The sequence below is a fragment of the Myotis myotis genome, unplaced genomic scaffold (genome assembly GCF_014108235.1).
Source record: "Myotis myotis isolate mMyoMyo1 unplaced genomic scaffold, mMyoMyo1.p scaffold_m19_p_4, whole genome shotgun sequence".
NCBI classification, from domain to species: domain Eukaryota; kingdom Metazoa; phylum Chordata; class Mammalia; order Chiroptera; family Vespertilionidae; genus Myotis; species Myotis myotis.
Genome location: NW_023416346.1, coordinates 122,643,176 through 122,668,911, shown reverse-complemented (window position 1 = coordinate 122,668,911; position 25,736 = coordinate 122,643,176). Strand labels below are relative to the sequence as shown.

The 25,736-nt window shown below is 39.1% G+C and overlaps 1 protein-coding gene across 2 annotated transcripts in view; it reads left to right on the top strand.

Moving 5' to 3' along the window:
• Positions 1-25,736, top strand: part of CDKL5 (cyclin dependent kinase like 5) — a 173,092-nt gene that overhangs the window by 115,149 nt on the left and 32,207 nt on the right. For both annotated transcript variants that reach the window (XM_036305036.1, XM_036305037.1), the window contains 6 exons: positions 6,351-6,487; positions 10,788-10,908; positions 14,513-14,572; positions 18,129-18,219; positions 19,744-19,933; positions 23,398-23,478. In XM_036305036.1, the coding sequence (XP_036160929.1) occupies positions 6,351-6,487; positions 10,788-10,908; positions 14,513-14,572; positions 18,129-18,219; positions 19,744-19,933; positions 23,398-23,478 (680 nt within the window). The remainder of the gene's footprint in view (positions 1-6,350; positions 6,488-10,787; positions 10,909-14,512; positions 14,573-18,128; positions 18,220-19,743; positions 19,934-23,397; positions 23,479-25,736) is intronic.

Sequence of the window (25,736 nt, the reverse complement as noted above, 5' to 3'; positions counted from 1 at the left end):
CTGGACTCATCCTATATAATAAAAAGCTAATATGCTAACAACAGCCAAACAACCTTCCAGATGTCCTTCCAGAGGACCTTCCAGATGAAGCCGGGGCTGCAAAGGGCTGTGAGGGCCAGCCGAGGGTGCGAGGGCCGGCCAAGGCTGCAAGGGCTGAGGCAGCCGGGGTTGCAAGGGCTGAGCCCCTTGCACGAATTTTGTGCATCGGGCCTCTAGTTTTGTATAATGTTACAAGACAAGAATTCATCATCTCTGCTCCTTAAATTCAAGAACTTGATTTCTTTTTGTTTTAAATATATTTTTATTGATTTCAGAGAGGAAGAGAGAGATAGAAACATCAATGATGAGAGAGAATAATTGATCAGCTGCCTCCTGCACGCCCCACACTGGGGATCAAGCCCACAATACTGGTACGTGCCCTGACCAGGAATAAAACCATGACCTCCTGGTTCATAGGCCAATGCTTAACCACTGAGCCAGCCGGCTGGGCAAGAACTTGATTTCTGGATAAGAGAGGCCTTGAAGCTAATGTTCCAATTTCTGGTTAAACAGAGAATTCAGTTAACTAAGAGTGAGCATTCTGCTAGTCATGATTTCACCACATTTGCTTTTACTGTCCAAAATAGATCTCTTTCAAACTTCAGGGATTCTTCTAGGATTTGTGAACATTTTGTACCTTTCATGTTTTAATAAAGTTTCATTGTGCTTTACCTGGCCTTCATCTCAGAAGATTTAAGGGTTCTCATCTTTTGTGGTATATATGACAGCACCACTATTCAAGCCCTCTGGGCCATGTTAATTGTCCTCCTATTGATGTTGCTTCTTTAGTCAGGGCAACCAGACTCAAACATGGTATCCTTTTAGTTTTATACAAAGATGGGTTGACTTCCCCCACCCCAGCATACCTGTTTAAAGTTCCATTGGGGGGAGGGGGCTCTTTGGTTATACAAGAATGTCAGGGTTATGATTTCAAAAAGTAGGTTACAGCTATTTCTGGATTTCTTTTCCAAGCCCACAGTTCTTTAAAAATAGAATTACAATAGAGATTCAGCTCATCTTTAGATTTTTCTCTTTTCATCACTTATCTTTGCATTTCTTTTGCTCCTGTGATCTTTCTCCTTCTTCTTTTTGTTAAACCTCACCCAAGGATATATTTCCATTGATTTTTAGAGAGAGTGGAAGGGAGGGGGAGAGACAGAGAGAGAAATATTGATGTGAGAGAGACACATTGATTGGTTGCCTCCCACATGCTCCCCAACCAGGACCAGGGATTGAGCCTATAACTGAGGTATGTGTCCTTGACTGGAATTGAACCTGGGACCCTTTAGTCTGTGGGATGATGCTCTATCTCTGAGCCAAACTGGTTAGGGGTGATCTTTTTTCTTAAAAATGTTCTTTTACTGCCTGGCTGGTGTGGTTCAGTGGTTGAATGTCAACCCATGAACTAGGACAGCCGTGGGCAAACTACGGCCCGCGGGCCGGATCCGGCCCATTTGAAATGAATAAAACTAAAAAAAAAAAAAAAAAAGACCGTACCCTTTTATGTAATGATGTTTACTTTGAATTTATATTAGTTCACACAAACACTCCATCCATGCTTTTGTTCCGGCCCTCTGGTCCAGTTTAAGAACCCATTGTGGCCCTCGAGTCAAAAAGTTTGCCCACCCCTGAACTAGGAGGTGACAGTTTGATTCCCAGTCAGGGCAGTGCCTGGGTTGCTTTTTTTTTTTTTAATTAATGTCATTTTTCTACCCTGCCATTTAGTCACTACTGAGAATTTATATAACTTTGTCAGAGTTGCTGTCTGTACTAAGCTCAACACCTTCAGTGGTAACTGATATCGAAGTCCATCAGCATGTACAGCAGCAGAAATTGCTTGGAAGTACGAGCTCCTAGAGCTGGAAGGACCTTCTGAATCATTTAGTAGAACCCCAACCCCGATTTACAGCCCAGGAACTGAAGGCCCAAAGCTGCATAGCTAGTATGTGGTTAGCTGAGACTAAGATGCAGACCCCAGGGTCTTTGTTGAATGTTTTCTTCCACCCATAGCATGCTGCTTTGCCACTCAGCTGAGCAGTAGCAGACCTAGACCCGAACCTGGCTGTTCCAACTCATCCTCCAAAGCTCACTCACTGCCTTCCACCATGTTGCCTGTGTTCTACTCAGTGTGACATCTCTTCACTCACCCTGAGAAAGTTCTTTCTCAACTCGGCTTTTTCACTTGCAAACTGGAGGAGCCTGGCCTAAATAAAGAATCCATGGGGTTCTGTCAAGTAGAAGGCATTTTTGTGCTCACTTCAGTGGGCTCTGCTACCACCTTTAGAAAACGGCCTCCCTTGGTTGCAGGTTCTTGCTATTCATCACTTTGAATATTTCTTGCCACTCTCTTCTGGCCTGCATGGTTTCTGTTGAGAAATCAGCTGACAGTCGTATGGGTACGCCCTTGTAGGTAACTGACTGTCTTTCTCTTGCTGCTTTTAAGATTCTCTCTTTATCTTTTGCTCTTGGCATTTTAATTATGATGTGTCTTGGTGTGGTCCTCTTTGGATTCCTTTTGTTTGGGGTTCTCTGCGCAACCTGCAACCAAGATTACTTTATCCAGCAAAGCTATCATTCAGAATAGAAGGTCAGATAAAGAGCTTCACGGATAAGAAAAAGCTAAAGGAGTTCATCACCACCAAACCAGCATTATATGAAATGCTGAAAGGTATTCTTTAAGAAGAGGAAGAAGAAAAAGGAACTCTGACCATTTGCCACAGCATGGATGGAACTGGAGAGCGGATAAATACCACAGGATCTCACTCATTTGTGGAATATAATGAACAACATAAGCTGATGACTGTCGGGACTTGGAGGGAAGGTAGGGGAGGGTGGGGGTAAGGGGGAAAGATCAACCAAAGGACTTATATGCAAGCATATAGGCCTAATCAATGGACATGGACAACGGGGGGGTGAGGGCATGAGCGGGGGGGGGGGGTAGAGGGTAACGTGGGGACAAGGACACATATGTAATATCTTAATCAATAAAAAATATATTTAAAAAAAACAAAAACGGCCTCCCTGAAGAACGTGGCTCCTTCCTGAACCTCTGGGGAGAGAAGCATACATAAGCAGAATTTGCTTTCTTTTTTTCCATCATCTGATTGTTTGGTGCCCCAATTTTCATCTGAAGTCCAGGGGAGGTCAGGAATCTTTAAAGTACTCAGAGAAACAAAAATGATAGGTTATACCTGGTAATGAAGAGTGTGTATTTTGCTTGCACTTAGGAAATTAATAATTCCACTTCCTGCCCGTTCCCATTTATTACAATCTCAGTGCCAAAATGCTTACCTCAACTTTTAATACTTCTAACTGGCGTAAATTAGAGAAGCCTTCATTTCCTGAAAAAGATAGGCTGCTCAGATGACGTGGTTTGGGCACTACATACTAAGTGATTTTGTGAGCTGCTTTTTGAAGATTCCTTTCTCCCCTCTCTATAACCATTCTTAAGTAGAGTTAGTATAGATTTCAATGATGTATATAAAACAAAGAACCAAAATTCAATAATGTTTGGGCTCATAATCAATGAGATTTTAATGAAAAGAAATAATAGATTATTAGATTTAGAAAAGCCCATGGGGTTTTTTAGGATGTGTGTGTCAGGGGACCCATTTATTTATTTTATGAATGAGAAATTGTGGCTTGCCCGAAGTCACATCTCACAGTGTTAGTTGGTTAAAACATACAAAATCTAGGTCTTGAATTTCAGCTGCCTATGTCTTAAGGGAATAGGAGCAAGCTATATATGAACAAAGATTTCCTCATGGTACCAGTGGAAGCATTCCTGTAAGAAGTATTCATTGATCCCCTGTTTGTGACAGGCACAGTCCTAGGTTGTTGGGTATATATGGTTAAACAGAAGAACTAAGGCTTGTCCTCCTAGAGCTCTCGGTTTGCAGGGGTGTCCACACAGATGGTAAACCAGTAAGCAAACAAACACATAAATAATGATGGAGTGAAGGTCTGAAAGAAATGTTCCGAGTATGTGATAAGGAATAATGGGGATGGAGGCCTGCTTTGCTTTAGTGCTCTGGGCAAGGCTCCTGAGGAGTGACATCTAAACTAAAACCTGAAGGAACTAGCCCTGGAGTAGAATGAGAGTAGAGGGAACAAGTTCAAAGGACCTAACATTGAAAAATAAAGTTTGAGGTTGTTTTAAGAACTGAAAGACTAATGGGAGAGGGGTGGGGAAGGAGGGCATGAGATGAGAATAGAAAAGTAAGCAGGAACCAGGTCTTGAGTCATCAATATATTTATCTCTTGTTGAATCAAGATCAGTTGCTTCTTACTAAGACCTGTGTGTCTTAGAGATAGGTGAATTTTAGTTTGATTGCCCCAACCTTGAGAGTAACTCAGATGGGATAGCAGAGAAGAAGGTTAAGCCCTCTTCATAAGACTAAAGGATGTTATTCTTCCCTAGGCTTTAGCAGTTCTAGCAGTCACAAAACACCCTTCGCTGGCTCAGCTCCAACTAGAACAGCTGGACCTCTGTGTCTGTCCCCCCAGCCCCTGCCCCTATCCTCTAAGCCACTTTGGGAAGCTCTCCCCTGCCCCATCACATCACACATGTTTCCTCCCTACTCGCCAGGTGGCCCTACTGTGTCATGCTCTTTTCCACTAATGTGGGCCCTGTTGAGTACCCCTGATGTGGGGTTGGGTTGCTTCACTGCCTAAGCCACTGTTGGCCTTAACTGCTGCTAGTCCTTGCCTTCCTTCTGATAGGCAGTGTCTCTCTCTGCCCTTTCCTAACTTGAGTTCCAGCCTTCTCCAACAATGTTATTGCTGAAGTAGGGAAAATCTTTTCATTTGTGTAAACAGTTCTCCTTTCTTTACACTCAATTTGACAGGGAGTTGGGATAGAAAATAATCTGAGGGAGAAAGGTGGGCCGGAGGGGGTCAATGAGGGAAGAAAGGGGGACATATGTTATACTTTCAACAATAAAGAATTATTTAAAAAAAAAAAGAAAATAATCTGAGAAGTACTCCTGGCACTGCATTTACAATTCCCCTCCCCCCCCCGGCCCCTTCAGGCTTTTCCTCCTGTGTACCTTGCTTAGGAAGTATTTCTTCCTAGATGGTACCTTAATCTTTCTCACTCCTATCTCCAAATGCCATTTTCTCCCTCACTCCACCCCCAGCCATGCCTAAACCGAAGGATCACACAACTTAGACTCTCAAGCTAGGATTCTGACCCTTACCCAAAACCGTGGGGGACAGATGTGTTTCAGAATTTATAAGGTTTGGATTTTAGAATGAAAATATGGCATGCTACTTTCGTACCCTGTAATCAGGTACTATTTCTAAAGCACGGCATAAGAATATTCATAGTAAGTGGGATGCATACACAAAGACTATAAGTGGTCTTGTGTCAGTTCAGGTTTTGCCTTTAAAGAGATTTTCCATAAACTTAGAAATTGTTCAGTTTTTAGACTGGTTTTTGGATTCTTGGAATTGCAGATAAGGAATTATGAACCTGTATCCTTGTGGATACATACATAAACATAGTGGTTAGAATTTCCCTGCTAAATCATAAAAACTCATGTAAAATGAAACATTACCTTCCCCACTCCCCCTGTTCATGACTCCATTCAGGTTAATGTGACTTCTGTCCTTCCTCCATGTCTGTGGGGGATATCATGAGTTGACATTGATGATATGGACGGGGATGTTGGTTCAGCATAAGTTCTCCACCCCATCTGGGATGGACAGATGGACATGTCACAGGAAGGCAGTAGGAACCTATAGCAGCTGCTGTTCCGAGAGAAGATCAAGCACATTTAGAATTCCCTGCAACTTGACTGTGCGCTGCATTGTGGATGCCTGGCACTTGGCCTCTGCTCACTGAGGTGACTCACATGTAGCCTGAAGAGTAAAATGCTCTTTAAAGCCAAAGCTTCAGGCCAAACTTAAAAGCATCAACTGATACAGATGCTTCATAGAGGGTCTTCTGCACAATGATACAGTTTATTTCTTTTTACCATATTAAACTCCTTCTTTGGAATGTAGTGTTAAACTGACAATGGATTCATATGTGGAACTCTGTGTTTTACACATACACTTTACAATAAGAAGGTTAAGAACATTCAAGCAGAAAATTGGGTTTGTGCTGGTTAAGTAAGCCTTTTCTTAAAGTTTCTTACTCTTGATCCTTTGTACAAGAAAAGGTTCTATTTAATGTGTCATCCTTAGACTTCGTATGCAGAAATACTCAAAGTGGAAAGTGAAATTAGTATGTTTTCAGTGTTCTTAGAATTTTTTGAAGAGTAGTTTGAAAGCTTTAATTTACTCTATTCACCATGTTTACATTCTAGAAAATGAAGAGGTCAAGGAAACGACCTTACGAGAGCTTAAAATGCTTCGTACTCTCAAACAGGAAAACATTGTGGAGCTGAAAGAAGCCTTTCGTCGGAGGGGGAAATTATATTTGGTGTTTGAGTATGTGGAAAAAGTAAGTCACTAATCGATGCTATGGATATTTGCCTGAGTCTTTTACTTAGGGCTGTTTCTGACACCATTCAAGAAAGTGCCATTATGATTTGTCAATGTTCTCCTAATCCAAGGAAAGTATTACCCATAATCATTAGAGAAGTCCTGAAATATATTGACGGATTTTATACAATTTCACTGTATAGATATAACCTTAAGTTTAAACAGTGTATTGGCTTGGCTTCTAAAGTCTGAGAATCCGTGTTCAACAAGTAATTTTTAGACTTGGTTTATTTTAATTAAACCTAAGCGAGACTGTGGAGGGAGAGAAATAAATGGGCGGCAACGGTACAGGATGGGAGAGTACGTGTAAGATACCTCACAAGCATAGGATGGGTGTCTGAATCAGACCTAAGGTTGGTGAATGGGTGGGCTCATGAAGCAGCCTCTTGTGAATTGCCAGTGCTTTGGCTATATTTGAGGGAAAAAGATGTGCCAGGAGGCATAAGGTGAGACCACAGATAAAGGAATTGGAAACGGTTGCGGGGGAGGCGCGGGGGAGAAAATCACACTTTGTTCAAGTTGTCTGAGTGTTTGTTTTAGTATACATTTAAAAAATGTTAACTATTAGTGACAGTTTTAATAATGGGACCTAAGGGCAAATGCATGCTATAGTAATCCATTTTATGTGCCTATGGTTTTCTTGGACAGCAGTTGACCTAGAGCAGTCGGTTATTGTCAAGAACTTAAATCAGTGCTTTAACAAGAGGAAAATAAACAGGAGCCAGATGGACCTTTAAAGATTTCATTGATCATTAAATAGGTGGCTCTGCTGACTTCCTATGTTATTATCTGAAGATTAGGACTGGAGAGGTTTATGTTTGCTTTAGGTCAGTTCCCAGGTACTTTCTTTGGCACGAGTATCACCACCACCACCATCATTAGGAAATGGAAAGCAGTGTTGCTGAGACAGCTAACCAGTGATGTGACTTTTGAATTAATTCAGGTTTTACAAACTATTTTTCTAATTAAAAAATATACATAGTCACTTCATTACAAGCAGAAGTTGAAAAGTTACAGGGCTTTTTGTTGTTTTAAACACTGCTTTATGGTTTATTTCCAAAATTTGTTTTAGGTTTTCTTTTTCGGTGTCAATTTAGGTATTTTCCTAGACCTTCCCCACCAAAATAAAACTGAAATTTGATATATTTTTTAAAGTCATACAAAAAGGATTGCTGTAAAAGCAGATGTTGTTTAAATTATTTTACAGTTGTCAAAAATAATCATGCCATTTGTAGTTTTCACTGCCAAATGATAAAATTCTGACATCTGTTTCAGTTTATCCTTTTTATTTCTGTTCTACTCATGGTGATTGTTCACAATTAATAACCGTTTAGTAGGAATAAATGCAGAAATCACCTCTTTGTTTCAGATAATCTGTCATATCTGAGATCTTTCTGTTAGTAAGAGGCAGAACTCTACCAGAACTCTAGTTTCCTGACCCCGGGTCTGGGATTCTTGCTCTGATCCTGTACTTTTTCAGTGGAAGGTGACCATCACACCATTCCGTCAGTGGCAGTGCCTAACAATTGACAAATCTCAAGAGGGCAAGGAGAAGGATGCTTTAGGGGCAGGGGATTGTAATAGATGCAGGACCACAGGAGCTAAAACAAAATAGAAGTTTCTCATGCACAGATGCAAAGGTGGGCAGTATAGGGCTGGTATGGTAACTCCACAGGCTGCTTCTGCCTTTCTGCTCACCACCCCTGAGATGTGACCCTTGTCCTCACAGTCAAGACAGAGCTCCATCTATCACATCCCATTGGCCAGGATTTAGTTGCATGGCCCCACTAGCTGTAAGGAAGCGGAGAAATATACTCTTCATTCTGGCCACCTATGCATCCACTTACAAATTGTATTACTGTGGAATGAGAGAAGAATGAATTCTTCTCTGCCACTGAGGGATTTAGAGTTGAATATGAAATGAGACAATTTATTTGCTCTATTACAAAGCCCTCTTATTCCTCCTGTGCATTTGGGACCTGTGCATTTGTTAATTGAAAAGGGCAGTTCAAGTGGAGAAGCATTTTAAAAATGGTGTATACCTACTTGAAACATTTTCTTTTAACTTAAGACAAATAAATACAGATTTACCATCCTTCAGAGGTAGGGTCAAGGCCTTTTGAGTACTGATCTTCTGATTGGTGTTCTGATGGGTCTTTCTTGCATACATCATACCTGTAATGCATCAACTATGATATTATTCTGTGCCAGCTTCTTTAAAGTGAGGCAAGAGCTTAAAAACATTGCAAAGCAACCTCAGTGCAGAATTCTGATCACCGCCACCATCCCTGTCCTTCCAATGTTTTATGGTTGTTGTACTGACATTTGATTAGAGGGCAGTATGTTTAATGGTTTTCCTTTATTAAGTCTTTCCAAAGTGTGAAATTTAATTTTCTTACAAACAGCAACTCCCTTTTAAAAAAAACATTATTTCATTGGTTTATATGATATTTAGTTATATTAAAATAACAAGTGCATCTGTTAGAAATAGGTATGGCTGTATTGTAAATCAAAACTGTTTATATGTACACAACTTGACTGGTCATTTGTGCCATAGAAAGCACCTGGGAACTGACCTAAAGCAAACATAAACTTCTCCAGTCTTAATCTTCTTTAGGTACTAACATAGGTGAGAACGAAGTTGTCATGTTGTGTGAGAGCAGCACTTTTCTAACTTTTTGGTCTCAGGACTCCTTTACACTTCTAAACATTATTGGGAACCCTAAGAGCTTTTTATTTATGTGCGTTTTATCTGTTACTATTTTTTTTAGAAGTCAAAACAGAACAATATAACAATATTAATATATTTAAATAACAATAATAAACCCATTATGCATGTTAACATAAATACGTTTGTGTGTCCGTCATTCTTTCAAGTGCAAAATGGTGTTCCACAAGAAAAGTGGCTTGTTCAGTTTGCAACTCAATTGCCCAAGTCTTTTCCTTAAAATGACCATCTACTGTGATGTGCAGCAGCAAGAAGTGTTTTGTGTGTATTCCTCATTTTATCGTGTAGGTTCCTAAAAAGACATGTACTTGAGAATTGAAATTTAATAAGACATGTACTGCTTCATCAAATACATCCTTAACTAAAACTGGTTTGTTTTTTAACTGCAAGGGTGTGTCATTGAAGGATCAAAAGCCTTGATTCATGTTAAGTGCTACCAATTTATCCATCATTGTTTTGTGCCATAAGTGTAAATGCCAGCACAGTGAAAAAGGTTGAGTGTTATTATGACTATAGTTTTAACTTCATCAGCCCTCCTCATGGTCTGAGAACCACCTCCAGAGAGCCACAGATCACACTTTGAGAACTGTTGTCCTAGATCAGTGGTCCGCAAACTCATTAGTCAACAGAACCAAATATCAACAGTACAACGATTGAAATTTCTTTTGAGAGCCAAATTTTTTAAACTTAAACTATATAGGTAGATACATTGTTATTAACTTAATTAGGGTACTCCTAAGGCTTAGGAAGAGCCACACTCAAGGGGCCAAAGAGCCGCATGTGGCTCGCGAGCCACAGTTTGCCGACCACGGTCTTAGATGGTCATCTACAAACAGTAAATGTTAGTGGTGCTATGGGCCTTAGTCTTGTACTTTTCAGAGGGAATGGAGAATGTTTGGTTAATCTGGAAATTCAGTGAGACTGGTTAACTAGAGTTTGTACTTCATGAAAAACTTCCATGAATTTTAGAATGGTCATTCCAAACTGAAATTTTCAATATTGATTTGTTTGGAGTCTGAATTTTTATTTCAGCAGTATTTTCTAGCCTGTTTTAGTTTTTACACTGATTTTATTGAACGCTACTAACCTTAGGGATTATTTCTTTTAAGAATATTTTCCAGGTCTCCCAGGAATATTTTCAAGGCTTGATTTTATTGCAAAATTATATTAAAGATGCACAATGCACTGTTAAAATGATTCCCTTCACGTCTTATCTCTACTTTGTATTGTTGTTTTTCCATTGAAAACTGCTAAAATTATACCTGAAAGTTTTTAGGGAGAATGAAAAGCGCGCAGATTATTATTTGGGACAGTACTGGGGAGTAGGAAATTCTCTTTAAAAAGAACCTTTATTTAATACAATATCCTACTTCAACATGAAAAAGGTTATAGATGAAAAGCAAAACAATTTAAAAAAATGCAGGCTGTGTATTGGATGAGTTATCATCCAAGATGTTTTTTTAAATTATTAACATATAATTTATGGGCCTACCTAATTTTGGAGATTAATGGCTCCCTATTTAATTTTTAGAATATGCTCGAGTTGCTGGAAGAAATGCCAAATGGAGTTCCACCTGAAAAAGTAAAAAGTTATATCTATCAGCTAATCAAAGCTATTCACTGGTGCCATAAGAATGATATTGTTCATAGGGGTAAGTATGGAATTTTTGAAATACAAATGTTCAAACATCAAAGTTAACAGTATAATACTTCATATATTACTATCATAATATTTCCATAGACACTGAAATTCCATTGAAATTAAATACATTTTGTAAGTACAGGATATGAGACCTTGTTTGCCTTCCAAGTCTCGTTTTGTATCACAAAAAAGAATGGACGGCAAATTTACTTGGATATTATGGTGAGATCTCTGTGTTTGTATAACCATATTCACTCTTAACTCTAGAATCACCTAGTGTTATAAAAAACTCAACAGGCCCTAGCCGGTTTCGCTCAGTGCATAGAGCATTGGCCTGTGGACCAAAGGGTCCTGGGTTTGATTCCGTTCCAGGGCACATACCTCAGTTGCAAGCTCTCCCTAGCCAAGGCCCTGGTAAGGGCATGTGCAGGAGGCAACCAATCGATGTGTTTCTCTCACATCTGTATTTCTCTCTGTCTTTCCCTCTCTCTTCCACTCTCTCAAAAAATCAATGGAATAATGTCCTCGGGTGAGGATTAAAAACAAAAAACTCAACAGGTTCAAACTTTAGTGCTTACTGGGTGCGGGGCAGGGGGATCCTCTCCATTGCCTTTGGTTCTTCAGTTAGATCAGGTAATGTGAAACAAACCCCAAATCAGACTTCAGAGATAGTCACTAAGTCACTGACACCCCCCACCCTCCCAATCGCATTAACAGTCATTGCTTATTCCCTTAGAGACCAAGATCTCCAGTCTGTACCTTTATCTCCTAAGTTTCCTTACCTGTTACTAAAAACTGCCCATTGTTGCAGGTCACATGCATGACCAACTTGACATAAAGGCCATGATTATACTTTCATAAACTGTTTTGTTTTATGCTTTATGACCATGAATTGCACTGTCTTTAACTCTATACCATTTATCTAATCTAATAAAAGACAAACATGCAAATTGACCATACCTTCACTACACCTTAAGCCACGCCCACCAGCCAATCAGAGCGACTATATGCAAATTAACCCAACCAAGATGGCGGCCAGCAGCCACGGAGCTGGAGTGAGCAGGAGGCTTGGTTGCTGCAGTGATGGAGGAAGCCAAGCTTCTCGCCCGCTCTGGCCGGCTCTGAGCTCCACTGAAGGCAACAAAGTTTCAATTATAGAAGCTAAATAAACCCCAGATACCTGCTTTCAGCCGGCCGTGGCCACGGAGCTGGAGTGAGCATGAGGCTTGGTTGCTCCAGTGATGGAGGAAGCCAAGCTTCTCGCCTGCCCTGGCTGGCTCTGAGCTCCACTGAAGGCAACAAAGTTTCAATTATAGAAGGTAAATAAATCCCAGAATAAAAAGAAAAAAACGGAGAGGCTGGGAGCTTCCGTCGCCGGGGGGCTTGGCCAGCCTGAAAACGGCCCTTAGCCCCTCACCCAGGCTGGCCAAACCTCCATGGGGTAAGGGTCCCCACTAGGGGGGGGTTGACCAGCCTGCAAACAGCCATCAGCCCCTCACCCAGGCTTGCCAAGCACCCCAGTGAGGACCCCCACCCTGAAGGGGGTGTGACCAGCTGCAAACAGTCATCAGCCCCTCACCCAGGCTGGCCACGCACCCCAGCAGGACCCCCACCCTGAAGGGGGTGTTACCAGCCTGAAAACACCCATCAGCACCTCACCCAGGCTGGCCAGGCACCCCAGCAGGACCCCCACCCTGATCTGGGATACCCTTCAGGGCAAACCAGCCGGCCCCCACTCGTGCACCAGGCCTCTATCCTATCCTATATAATAAAAGGGTAATATGCAAACTGACCCTAACAGCAGAAAGACTGGGAATGACTGGTCACTATGACACACACTGACCACCAGGAGGCAGACACTCAATGCAGGAGCTGCCCCTTGGTGGTCAGTGCGCTCCCACAGGGGGAGCTCTGCTCAGCCACAAGCCAGGCTGATGGCTGCCAGTACAGCGGTGGTGGTGGGAGCCTCTCCCGCCTCCTCAGCAGCACTAAGGATGTCAGACTGCAGGGTAGGTCTGCTCCCCACTGGCAAGTGGACATCCCCCGAGGGCTCCAGGGCTGCCAGAGGGATGTCTGATTGCCAGCTTAGGCCCAATCCCCCGGGGAGTGGGCCTAAGCTAGCAGGTGGTCATCCCCTGAGGGGTCCCAGACTGCGAGAGGGCACAGGCCGGGCTGAGGGACACCCCCCCCCAAGTGCACAAATTTTTGTGCACCAGACCTCTAGTCTTCTGATAATCTCTCTTGCATTCCAGAGTTTTACAATCATGGGACATAAACTGATACAAGGATGAAGCTAAAAGATGTTTGTCAGAAAATGTTATATATACTTGTTGTCTTTTAATTGTCAAATAAGTGATACTACATTTTAATTTACCTATATAGAGACACAAGGATATCACTTTAAAGATAGTCTCACTTTAAGAATACCTTGTGAAGAATGTCGAGTCCTATTTCTACAAACAGACAGTTGATATTTCTCTTGCATTTGACTTTCATAGTAGTTATTTTTATCAAGGATGGCATGGATAGACCTCCAACAGCTAGAAATCTAGTGTGTAGGGTAAAATAACAGTCTGTACTTTCAGTTTGAGGCTATTAATAAGGAACTGATTTAGCTGCATTTTCATAGTGTTACAATGATTTGGTTAAGTGTATAATGAATCAATGTTTGGGAATTAGCAATAGAAACCATGATTCTGAAATCTACAGATTTTATTTCTACCCCTTCCTTTCCTCCATTTTCACCTCTAGCATATGGTAGATGATGGGTTCTCTAAAAATGCAGTTGTGCCCTAACCGGTTTGGCTCAGTGGATAGAGCGTCGACCTGCGGACTCAAGGGTCCCAGGTTCGATTCTGGTCAAGGGCATGTACCTTGGCTGCGGGCACATCCCCAGTAGGGGGCGTGCAGGAGGCAGCTGATTGATGTCTCTCGCTCATAGATGTTTCTAACTCTCTATCCCTCTCCCTTCCTCTCCGTAAAAAATCAATAAAATATATTTAAAAAAAATAAAAATGCAGTTGTGAGATGCCTTCCAAGGGGGATATTAATTTGCATTTTCTGTGTATTTCTACTCCTCAACTCCCACCACAGCTTCAAAAGATCCATGGAAAAAATGAGAAATCTTACTTTGACACATTCAATATAGCTTCGTTCAACATTAGAGATTTATAATTGTGAGCCACATAGAAAAGCTAAAGAGATATATAAATATAGAAATTACACAGAAAATCATAACAGAAAATGTATCTTATATGTATTTTTTCCTCTGGTAAATACAATGCTAGGTATTTGCTCTCAAAAAGTAAAAATAGTTCCTTAAAATGTGGTGGCCTAGATTCACTCATCCTTAAATTCCGTTCAAAAATGCAATTAATGCCTTTAAGATTTAAGGGGAAAATAGTTTTGAAATTGCGGTCTTCATGTTCTTCAAAAAGAAATTAATGGAACTTTTATGTACCAGCATAAAATGTGTTGCTCTGCTTTTCACTGCCACAGGTTTCTATTCAAATCACTGAATATTTCTAGTTAGGTGCTATTATAGTGTTCTATGGCGTCAATCAGCAGTACATGGGACATGTTTTAATCATTGTTTTTTAATCTTGATGTTCTAGATATAAAGCCAGAAAATCTCTTAATCAGCCACAATGATGTTTTGAAGCTGTGTGACTTTGGTAAGTTGAAAAGAAATTGAGCCCTTTAAGTACAGTAGTCCTCCCTTATCTGCAGTTTCACTTTATGTGGTTTCATTTACTCACGGTCAGCTGAGACCAGAAAATATTAAATGGAAAATTATAGAAATAATGAATTTGTAAGTTTTAAATTGTGTGTCACTCAAGTCTAAGTAGTGTAATGGAATCTCACGTTTTTCTGCTGTCTCGCCTGGGATTGAATCACAGTATCTGTCTCAGTTATCAGATAGACTATCTCAGTACACCAGTGTTTGTGTTCAGGTAACCCTTATTTTACTAATTATGGCTCCAAAGTGCAAGATAAGCTGTGAAATGCTTCTTTTAAGTGAAAAAGCATGTATGTGTAGGAAAAAAACAGCAGATACAGGGTTTAGTGTTATCTGTGGTTTTAGGCATCCACGGCGGGGGGGGGGGGGGGGTAATGTGTGTCTTAGAATGTAGCCCCTGTGATAAGGGAGGACTACTATACAAAATTGAGTTAATATAACCCATAGGTAGTTTTCACAAGCATATTAAAAGTATTTTTTATGTTTTAATTTAAGTAGCAGAGAAACATTTTATTTGGTCATATACTGAAAAATTGATAGCAGGAAGAGTACTACTCTCTGCTCTACATAGTATTGTCTACTATTTAAAAAATTCATCATGCAGTAGTTATTTCATGAGTGTTCAAATGCATGCATGTGCATATATTCATAAGTCTGGCAGTTAATGACCCCTGAAAGAGAGTTTTCTAGGAAATAACCTCTGGTTTGAGTAGAATAAAATTTTTTAAAAATATTTTAAATGTTGATAGAAATTGTTTTAGTCATAATCATAAACACTGAAAATATGCCTATGTAAATACATACATGTGTATGGTGTGAATGCAAATGTTATATATCTGTAAGATCAAAAGACATTTTTAGGACAGTTCTATTCTCTTTAAATGTTCAGCGAATGAGATTACTAATTAATGTGTAATACTCCAGCTTCTGGTTGAGTGTATAATGAAGTTTTCAAGTTGTATTTTCTTCTACTAGAAAATTCTATATTATTTCCTGTGTATAAAATTCTGTATTAGCCGAAACCGGTTTGGCTCAGTGGATAGAGCGTCGGCCTGCGGACTGAAGGGTCCCAGGTTCGATTCCGGTCAAGGGCATGTACCTGGGTTGTGGGCATATCCCCAGTAGGAGATGTGCAGGAGGCAGCTGATCGATGTTTCTCTCTCATCGATGTTTCTAGCTCTCTATCTCTCTCCCTTCCTCTCTGTAAAAAAATCAATAAAAGATATTTTTAAAAAATTCTGTATTAAAAATATGGGGTGTTTAAGGCATGAATCACTTTTGTAAATTGTAGTTTTGTCTAATCCATATATTGAAAAATAACTTGACTTTTTTAAAATGTAATTTTTCAGATATTCAAATATAATCACATACAATATAAACCTCCGCATATAAATGAGAAGTCACTTCTTTTTGTAAACAAAAGTTAGATTAGTACTTAGGAGATGGAGCACACAAGTGAGACATGGAAACATTCCAAGAAATCACTTTAGAATGACCAGTTTTGTGCAGTGTCGCAATTTGAAGCATGTATAACTGTTTTTAGCCAATGTTTTCAAAGATTTTGAACCTGCTTCCTTGAGAAAAACATTTTATATAGAACTTAATTTTCTTCATACTATATGACAAGGAATATTGCAGAGAAGAGTCCTGATGTATCCTAAACATCTTAAGATGTGCTTAGGAGAATAAAAAGAAAATAATGACTACTATAGTTAAAATATTTTGATCATGGCATTTTTGGCATTTCCTTAGCATTATGATATTCAGGAATAATATCTCTTTTTTACTTCCTACCCAAACTGTGATAACCACCAAATACTGAGACTTTGTGCAGCTCATAGACCCTTTACTGTGTATCCATGAACTATGGGGTTGGTGATCTGCTTAAACTCCACAGTTACTGAAATTTGTTAAGCAAGTTATAAAAGATGCCTGTAGAATGGTTAAAATAGGAAAAGCGTATCCCTAGTCTAGCATCATTTAAAGAAAAGACCATTTTAAATGGTCCAGAAGTTCAGCATGGCGACACTACTGTGCCCTGGGCATCCCTTATGAGGACTTCCTAATTGCTTTCCCTCCCAGAGTATGTAGCTCCTTTGTTTAGCTGGAAGAACCCCATGTACAAATACGAATATTCCTTCAAAATATGTCTTACAAAGAAGTATTAATTAACTGAAGTTAAGGTTTTGTTTTCTTCTGTAGTTTTTATTTTTTACTGTTCCATTTTAAGAAATACTATTTTCCACTTTTCAAAAGTAATATACACCTTAATTTTTACCCCCAATTTTAATGTTCTGGTTTTCTATAGCTATTTACAAGAAATCCATATTACTTTTGGTGAGTTAGATGGGTAATTAACTTACCTGCTGGTTTATTTTGTGACCCTAAAACCTCTTGAAATGGCTTTGGGGGAAAATAGTAATAGAGTCTATAAGGTAATTAAGATACCTCTAATGTGCTTCTTAGTCACATTAGGAGATAAAAATAATTTTGGCCTGCTTTGTTTCTGTCATTGCCAGCTGTTACTTGCTTCTATAATGGTTGGAGCTGATCAGCAACAGTAGATATACAAATACCATGAATGGCCCACATTGCAGCATATAATGACTGCTGTGATACGCTAGTTTAGCTTTGACTTCTGGCTTTTGTGGGCTTCATTTTGTTCTTAAGGTTTGTATTTATTGGGAGAACTATTTAAAAAATATGCTCTCTGCCATAACCGGTTTGGCTCAGTGGATAGAGCGTCGGCCTGAGGACTGAGGGGTCCCGGGTTCGATTCCGGTCAAGGGCATGTACCTGGGTTGCGGGCACATCCCCAGTAGGAAGTGTGCAGGAGGCAGCTGATCGATGTCTCTCTCTCATCAATGTTTCTAACTCTCTATCTCTCTCCCTTCCTCTCTGTAAAAAATCAATAAAATATATTTTTAAAAAAGAAGAATATGTCTAAAAAAAAAATATGCTCTGGCCCTAGCTGGTTTGGCTCAGTGGATAGAGCATCGGCCTGCAAAGTGAAGGATCCCGAGTTTGGTTCCAGTCAAAGGCACATGTCCGGGTTGCAGGCTCGATCTCCAGTGGGGGGCATGCAGGAGGCAGCTGATCAGTGATTCTCTCTCATCATTGATGTTTCTATCTCTCTCTCCCTTTCCCTTCCTCTCTGAAATCAATTAAAAATATATTTAAAGAATAAAAGTTTATACTTAAAAAATATACTCTGAATGCATATTAAAGCATGTGATGATTTTGAAAACATGGATTCCTTAGACAGAGAAGGAGACTTTTTTTTGTTTGTTTTTTAGTGAATACATGCTTTTAATTGACATATGAACAGTGGATTAAACTTTTAAAATAACAAGAACACTATTAATAAACAGCCCATCAATACCAGTCATTATGTTCTTTTCATGTTCCTTTAAAATATTGCTAGTACTGAAATATTTTGCCAACATGATTTCTTTTTCAAAGTTACATCTTTGGGCTTTGTTATCTTTCAGGTTTTGCTCGGAATCTATCAGAAGGCAATAACGCTAATTATACAGAGTATGTGGCCACCAGGTGGTATCGATCCCCAGAACTCTTACTTGGGTGAGTTATCTTCCCCAAATAGAATGACATCTGCATATCTGCTGATCCTATATAATTAGCTCTGAGATCATCTATGGAAAATAACATCAGTTAATGAAATACCAGTTACCTATTCCACTGTAACAAACCACCCTAAAACTTAATGGCATTAAACAAAATACCATTTTATTTGCTCACGATTCTGAGTGCCAGTGATTTGGGGGAATCAGCAATTTGAGTTCAGCTGGATGGTTCTTCTGCTGGTCTCAACTGGAGTTGCTAATGTCACTACAGTCAGTTTGTGACAGGTCATCTGGAGGCTGGTTGGTTTATGGGGCCACAGCTGGGACAGACCATCTCTGTCCCATGGGGACTCATTCTCCAGTAGGCTAGTCCAAGTTTCTGTGTGTGATAACAGAACTCCCTGCAGCATTAGGGCAAGCCCCAAACCAGAAGTTGTTTTCAAGCTTCTGTTTGCATGGCTTTTGCCTCATTGGCCAAAGCACATTACATGGCCAAGTCCTGATTCAAGGGATGGAGGAATAAACTACAGTTCTTGATGGGATGAGTGGCAGGGTCACAGTGAGAGATGTATGGAAATGGGGGGAATTATTGCAGCCATCTTTGTTAATAATCTTTCACATTAAGAATGTGGATGTCCACAGAGGTTGTTTTTGTCTGTTTCTTCTGTGTACCTCTGTTTGGACTCACTGGGATGCGTAGTCCATTTTCTTTGAGAGGGATTGTAATTTGGATTTACCAGTGTGCCACAAGAATTTTTAAAACATGTAATACCTGATTTAATCAGAGGCACTGACCTCTTTTCCCTCAGATTGTCAAATTGAAAAAAATGACAACAGCCAATAGCCATCTACTGTGAATGCCCAGTCTTGAACCATAAATATATAGGTCATATAATAGAGTTGCATCTCATTGGTCACATCATATAATAATGTTGTGTCTGGTTTCTCTTTGGTACCATAAATACTTATATGCAAGTATAAGTATCTGGTTTTTTAAAAAGTCACTTTGGAGCAAAATGAGTAGCTAATTATTTATTTTTATTTTTTGTAAATCAAAATGATACCTATTTTTGTCAGATTGGCAAAAAGTCTATTTTCGTGTGCTGCAGAATTGTATTAATTAGTTTATGTGTGCCATGAGATGAAAAAGGTTGAAATTTGCTGACCTAGAACAAATTTTTTGGAGCATTTCATTCCCCAAGTGAGGTGTTACCAGGCGTTTGCACTCTATTAAGGTTTATTAAGCTATTCATGTTCAAAATACACCCAGATTTCAACTTACTGTATGCTATCTAAATTGTTATTAAACTGATGGGTTTTTTTTAGCATAGATTTATTCACTTGTGTTCTGAATTTTTACTTGGATATCCCTTTTTTTAGCCTCCCTTTTATCCACATGGCACTTTTTTAATTCCTTAAATACATAAATGTGTTTTAAATCATGAATCTGTTCAAAATAATTTGGAAATTATTAAAATATATTTCTTCAATTGCCAGGATAATTTCTCCCTTTGCTTTTCAGAGCTCCCTATGGAAAATCCGTAGATATGTGGTCAGTGGGCTGTATTCTTGGGGAGCTTAGTGATGGACAACCTTTATTTCCCGGAGAAAGTGAAATTGACCAGCTCTTTACCATTCAGAAGGTGCTAGGACCACTTCCATCTGAGCAGATGAAGCTCTTCTACAGTAATCCTCGTTTCCATGGGCTCCGGGTAAGAGGCTTTGCGAAAACTCAAAATGGAACTAGTACTGCAATATTTAAATCATGGTTCATTACAAAATGGAATGCTTAGCTATTCTCTTTCTCATTGCAATGTTTATAAACCCCACTATAATATTTTATATTTGAATCTTATATAGTATTTGTTAATTTTAAAAAGTGGCCTGAATTTGAAAGTGGGAGCTGCTTATGTTTTTCCTAATTTGTATGTACCAATTTTTTAAAGCCTTTTCTAGTTTGGGTATTATTATATTCTAAACTTTGGTTATCTCAGAATGTTTGTTTATCCAAAATATTAAGCATCCCCAAAAGATATAACAATGTACAAATAGCTGTTGCTTATTTGAACAGACATATTTGTAGTGATTTGAGGAAGACTATGAATACTTAACATTCTTCAGATTTAAAGATGCTGTTCTTGTGGCTATTTCTGTTGACAGTGAAACATTGTCTTCTTTTCAAACTAGTGTATTGTCTTGGGCAGCCTTTTTGAGACTTGCTAATGTTGTATAAAACTTTTCAGAAAATATACTAAAAAGCGTCTAAAAATATAAATTTTCCCTAAATGAGGGACAACCGGCCTGCAGAAGCACCTTATGGAAGTGGCCAGTTCTAGGCTGCTTCTCTCTTTCATCTACCCCCAAAGCTACATTTTTTAGTTGTCAACTACCCTGTTTGGGCCAGCATGCCAATTGGTGGTGGCCGTTGTGGGAACTATAAAACAATCTCATCACCAATCTCTTTCTTTCTCTTAAATGCATAATTCTCAAACCGTGTTTTCTTGACATTTGCAAAGCACTTTTTTTCTTCCTTTGAGTTTCTGGACCTCAGTTCATTTCACTTTGAAGAGCACCCCTCTTCACACATGAGTGTCCAACACAGCACCCACTCCGAATGCCAAAGAAAGGAGTAAACAGAAGTGTATAGTTTCTCATCTCATTCCTGTTTTTTCTTCTCTCTTTCAAATCGTTGTTACCTCCAACAAGTTTCTCTTTTCTCCTTTTATTTTTTTTTGTTTTAGTAAGCCAAAAATTAGCCAAATTATGACTATAAATTAGGATGCACAGAGTTCAACAGTTGTTAAACATTTGTCATACTAGATGCTAACATTATGACAATAGGTAGGACTCACCCTCAGTCTAGCAGAAAGGAAAATCTATTCAGACATAGAGTTATTCATAATTCATGAATTCCTGTTTGGCTGAGAATACATCCACACTCCTTCTCATAGCCTACGACACCTTGCCTGATTCAGGTCCTTCTAGCTTCCTGACCTCAGCTCATACTGGTCTCTATTCCCTTCCCTCCAAACTGTCACCACACTTGCCTTTCTTTTTCTTTGACTTTCATAAACATTCCAAGGTTTTTCCAATCTCCTGGATTTGAGTCTTGCACCTCCTTCCAGTAAAGGGACTTCCCCTGTGAGACCCCTTCTCATTTTGTAAGTTTCAGCTCCAGGAATGCCCCTTCTCTCTGACCTCCCCAACATACTGCCCCCACCTCCTTTCTGTTATCTTCCATAGCACCCTTTATCCCATCATAACACTTCTCATGGTATGTAATTATTTGTGTTTGTTTACTTGTTAATTATTAATTGTCTAGTTCTCAGCCACTAGAATATAAACTCACCAAGGGCAGAAATCATGTTTTGTCACTGTGTTTCCAACCTCTAACACAGAGCCCAGCATATTTAGTGGGACTCTGAGTATTTGAATGAGCGCTTGAACCAATTTGTGCTGTCAGCGCTCAAGTTCAACTTCTCTCCATCTCTAATGCTGCTTTCGCTCTTTCACCTTTTACCTGAACTATTGACAGCTGCTCCCAAACTGATTGCTCCAACCTTCTCTCTTCACTTCAGTCTTTTCACATTGCCTTTAGAAAATGTTACCCTGAGGGGAAAAAAGGAAGTGGTATCTGATAGCATAAGATAGACCTCATCGGCAAAATAGTCGCTAAAATACCAGTATAGTCTTTTATCACAGTAAGACAGGTATCTCTGTATCTGGGCTAATAATTAATGCTCTGACAACATCCAAAGGAACCTTTATACCTCTCTGAAGAGAAGTACCTAGGTTTGGGAAGAGTGTGGGTTTGGACTGTAGACTTGGGGTCAAATTAGTTCTACTTCCTTTTCATCATGTGACTTGCCTCAAACAAGTTATTGAACTTTCTGGTCATCACCTTTCTTATTTCTAAAATAAGAAGAATGATCATTGCTAAAATGCCTCATGTACCATCACTTCCCTCAGAAATCAGTGTTAGGTTGTTGCCTTAGTGTCTGAGTTAATTCAGCTCATGGCACTTCTTCTACTTCCTCTATGTAGAAGATGCTGTCCTACTTTTCTCCATCCTCACATTTTTCTTATCTTTCAAAACCTGGCTCAAATATTAGCTATGGATTCTTCTACAGCTGCAAACCACCTGGGTCTCTCCTTTCTGTGAGCTCCACAGGGAATTTACAGCTGCACAGTTGACTTATAATTGCTTTCCCACCTGACTGAGTAGTGCTTGAGTGCAAAGTTTAGGTCTTACTCATATTCTCTCTCTCCTGCCCTACCTGGCAGGCACAGTGTGGGGATGAGGTCATAATCACTCCTAAAGGCCTGGTTTGTTTTCCCACATAACCATTCCTCCCATCCGCTCATTTAGCATGTGTAGGGATTTAAGTACTTCAAAATGTTCTTATGTTGGTATAAAAGAAATATATATTAAAGGCAAAGTAGCCCTCCCATTGGGAGGGAGTTTGTGCAATTGGGCTCTAATACTTTACCATCCACTTAGATATTGTGAAATGTGAGGGAAGGACAGAACATCTAAATAAACTTGACCTCTTCCCCTCATTTTATTAAAAAATGCATTTGTTAACTTAAGAGCCTGTGTACCTTCTGTTCCAACTTACATACAGGAAGGGATTGAAGACAGGTCATTTAAAAAGTATATAAGAGCAATAATACAATGTGTGTCTTAATTCACCATGTCTACTTCTGTGGCCTCTCAGGAACTGGCTTCTCTGTCTTTTTCCTCTTTTCTTCCCCTCTAATTTTCAGGAGTAAGTGACATCTTGTTGTGAAAAAGACAAGAATTGTCTGTATAAGCAGATAAATTCGGTATTAACTGTATAGTAACTGAATTCTCTATATAAGCAGACAATACTGTATAAAAACAGTTTCAAATGTTTATATTTTGGTTTGTTTTGCATGCTTCAGTATTGTCTGACGAGATTTAGTATCATCTTTCACCTGTGAGTTTTCCCTTTATTTAATACCCAGTTCTATTAATCCATAACTCAGATACATAGATACCAAAAGTAATATACATATATATGAGATCAATTTGACTTGGATTGGCACTAGGGCAAGGACTTCTGTTCGGCTGCTACCTTCTCGAATCAATGACAATACACGCACAGGTATACTCTTCCTCCTGTGCTAACACCCTGTCATGTTGTTCTTCCAGTTTCCAGCTGTTAACCATCCTCAGTCATTGGAGAGAAGATATCTTGGAATTTTAAACAGTGTTTTACTTGACTTAATGAAGGTGGGACAAGTTGATGTTGTCTGTATGAAATGTCTTTTGGTTTTTGGGTTCTCTTGTGTCTTAATTGTGACCATAGCCTGCTTTTACAAATTAAATGTTTTGTTAATAGATGTATAATGGTGAATAATAGGGACTGCATCGTGTTAAAAGACATGTAAATTATTTTAAATAGCAGATGTATCTGGTATTATAACATTTCATCTAAACAGGACTGTGAGATACCTAAATTATAATCCTAAAATGGACAGAATAATAACAATCTAAATATAAATAATAAGAAATAATTAAATTTATTCAGCACTCAAGAGCTGAATATAAGGTGTGTTTTGTTTTTTTCAAGCATTGGGTTTTAAAACAAATCTTAAAATGAATGTTGAAAGAAAAGAGATTCTAACATTTTTTTACATGATATTTAAGGCCTCTCATAAGATTATTTTATCAGATTATTTTAACTAATTCTGTTCATTTTTTAACTTAGCCTCTTCTCTCCTAGCCTTGGCTCTTTCTGACTCTTTTTGACACAGATAATTGACAGTACTGCTTCTACTGGGCCTGAGTGTTCCTCCTGTTGCTAGTGCACCTGTCCAGGAGGTCTTCCTGCTCTGGACTACTGAAAACATTCTCACCGTTTTTATTCATGGTTTTCTTCTCCAGTAGACAAAGTCAGCCCCTTGAGTGAGAACTATTTTTTTTCCCACACTTCTCCAGCTTCATTATAGGCAGTCAGTGCATAAGCAAGTGCTGGTTTTTTTTTAAAGTAGACCTTTAAAAAACAGTTGTTAATGGATCAGGTTTGTTATATGCCCATTCAGACAACCATCGAAATCAGAGGTGGTTACACTGTGCACAGAGCCTTCAAAAGGCATACTTAGCACAGTTGGAAATTGTTGAACAGTGCTCTCAGAACTTTGCTGTGCTTTAAACTATGTTAATCTGTGTGCCAAGGAACACTGTAAATAGGCATGGGGCAGAGGTGGGGGAGGGGCGTGGCCTTTGGGAAAGGCCACATACCATATTCATTAACCTATAAAGGCTCTCAGAAATCCCACAGCAAAGAAGCATTTCTATCTCACCCAACATTTCCCAAATTTAATTAAATACTGAATACATTTTTTAAAAATAAAACTCCACAGCACTAGTGTTCTTCTGAACACAGATTGAGAGATGCTATTAAAAAAAGAACCCTCAAGGCTCTTTCAGGTTAATTAGGCATAAATTATCTCTTAAATCAGTTGGGTTTTGTCAATATGCTCTTTCATGCAATCAATATTTACTTACCAGGGTCTTAATTATTTGGTAACTTTTAAAATCCTATAATAAAAGCCTAATATGCAAATCAACTGAACAGCAGAATGACCAATCACTATGACATGCACTGACTACCAGGGGGCAGAGCTGGTCCCAGCCTGCAGGCCCCAGGCCAGCCAAGGCGGGTGCCAGCAGAGGCCCCCTGATCGCCCCGCCAGTGGCCCCACAGATTGGTCCTGATCACCGGCCAGGCCTAGGGACCCTACCCATGCACGAATTTCATGCATCGGGCCTCTAGTATAAATATAATAAAGTAGAAGAGCTGAATTAAATGCAATTTCAAGTTTTCTGCCTTTTGTCTTTTTATAGTTAAAAATAATTGAACTTTCCCTGTTAAATCATTACCAAATATAATTACAAGCATCAATGATAACCTGAATCTCTGCATTTATACCAGTTTGGAAGTTAAACAGCTTAATTCCTATATATTTAATATATGTACCTTTAAGTTTTCTCGACATTAAAGAACCATTTTATTAAAATATATATTCATAAGGTATACAAATTATGTGTATATCTCAGTTAATTTTTGTAACGTAAGTATATCTGTATTACCCCACCCAAATTGGGATATAGAAAATTATTAACATTCCAGAAGTCTCCTCATGACTGCCTCTCAGACAGTATACTCCATCCTCCCTACTCCTGGAAACCACGATTCTAATTTCTATTACCAAAGATATTGCCTTGTTATTATTGAATATTAATATAAATAGAATTATTCCTTTTGTCTTTTAGTTATCTTTTACAATGAATTTGAAAAAATAAATAGTACCATTTACCTTTTCATGAAGAAATGTATTCTCTATGCCATTTCCCTAAAGCAGATTTGATACTTTAATCCATTTATAAGTACCTAAAATAGCCGTCTCATTCTGCATCTGTTTATACATGTCAGCCATTTTAGTGGGAATAAAAGTCTCCAGAATTAATCCAAGCCCCTAATAACT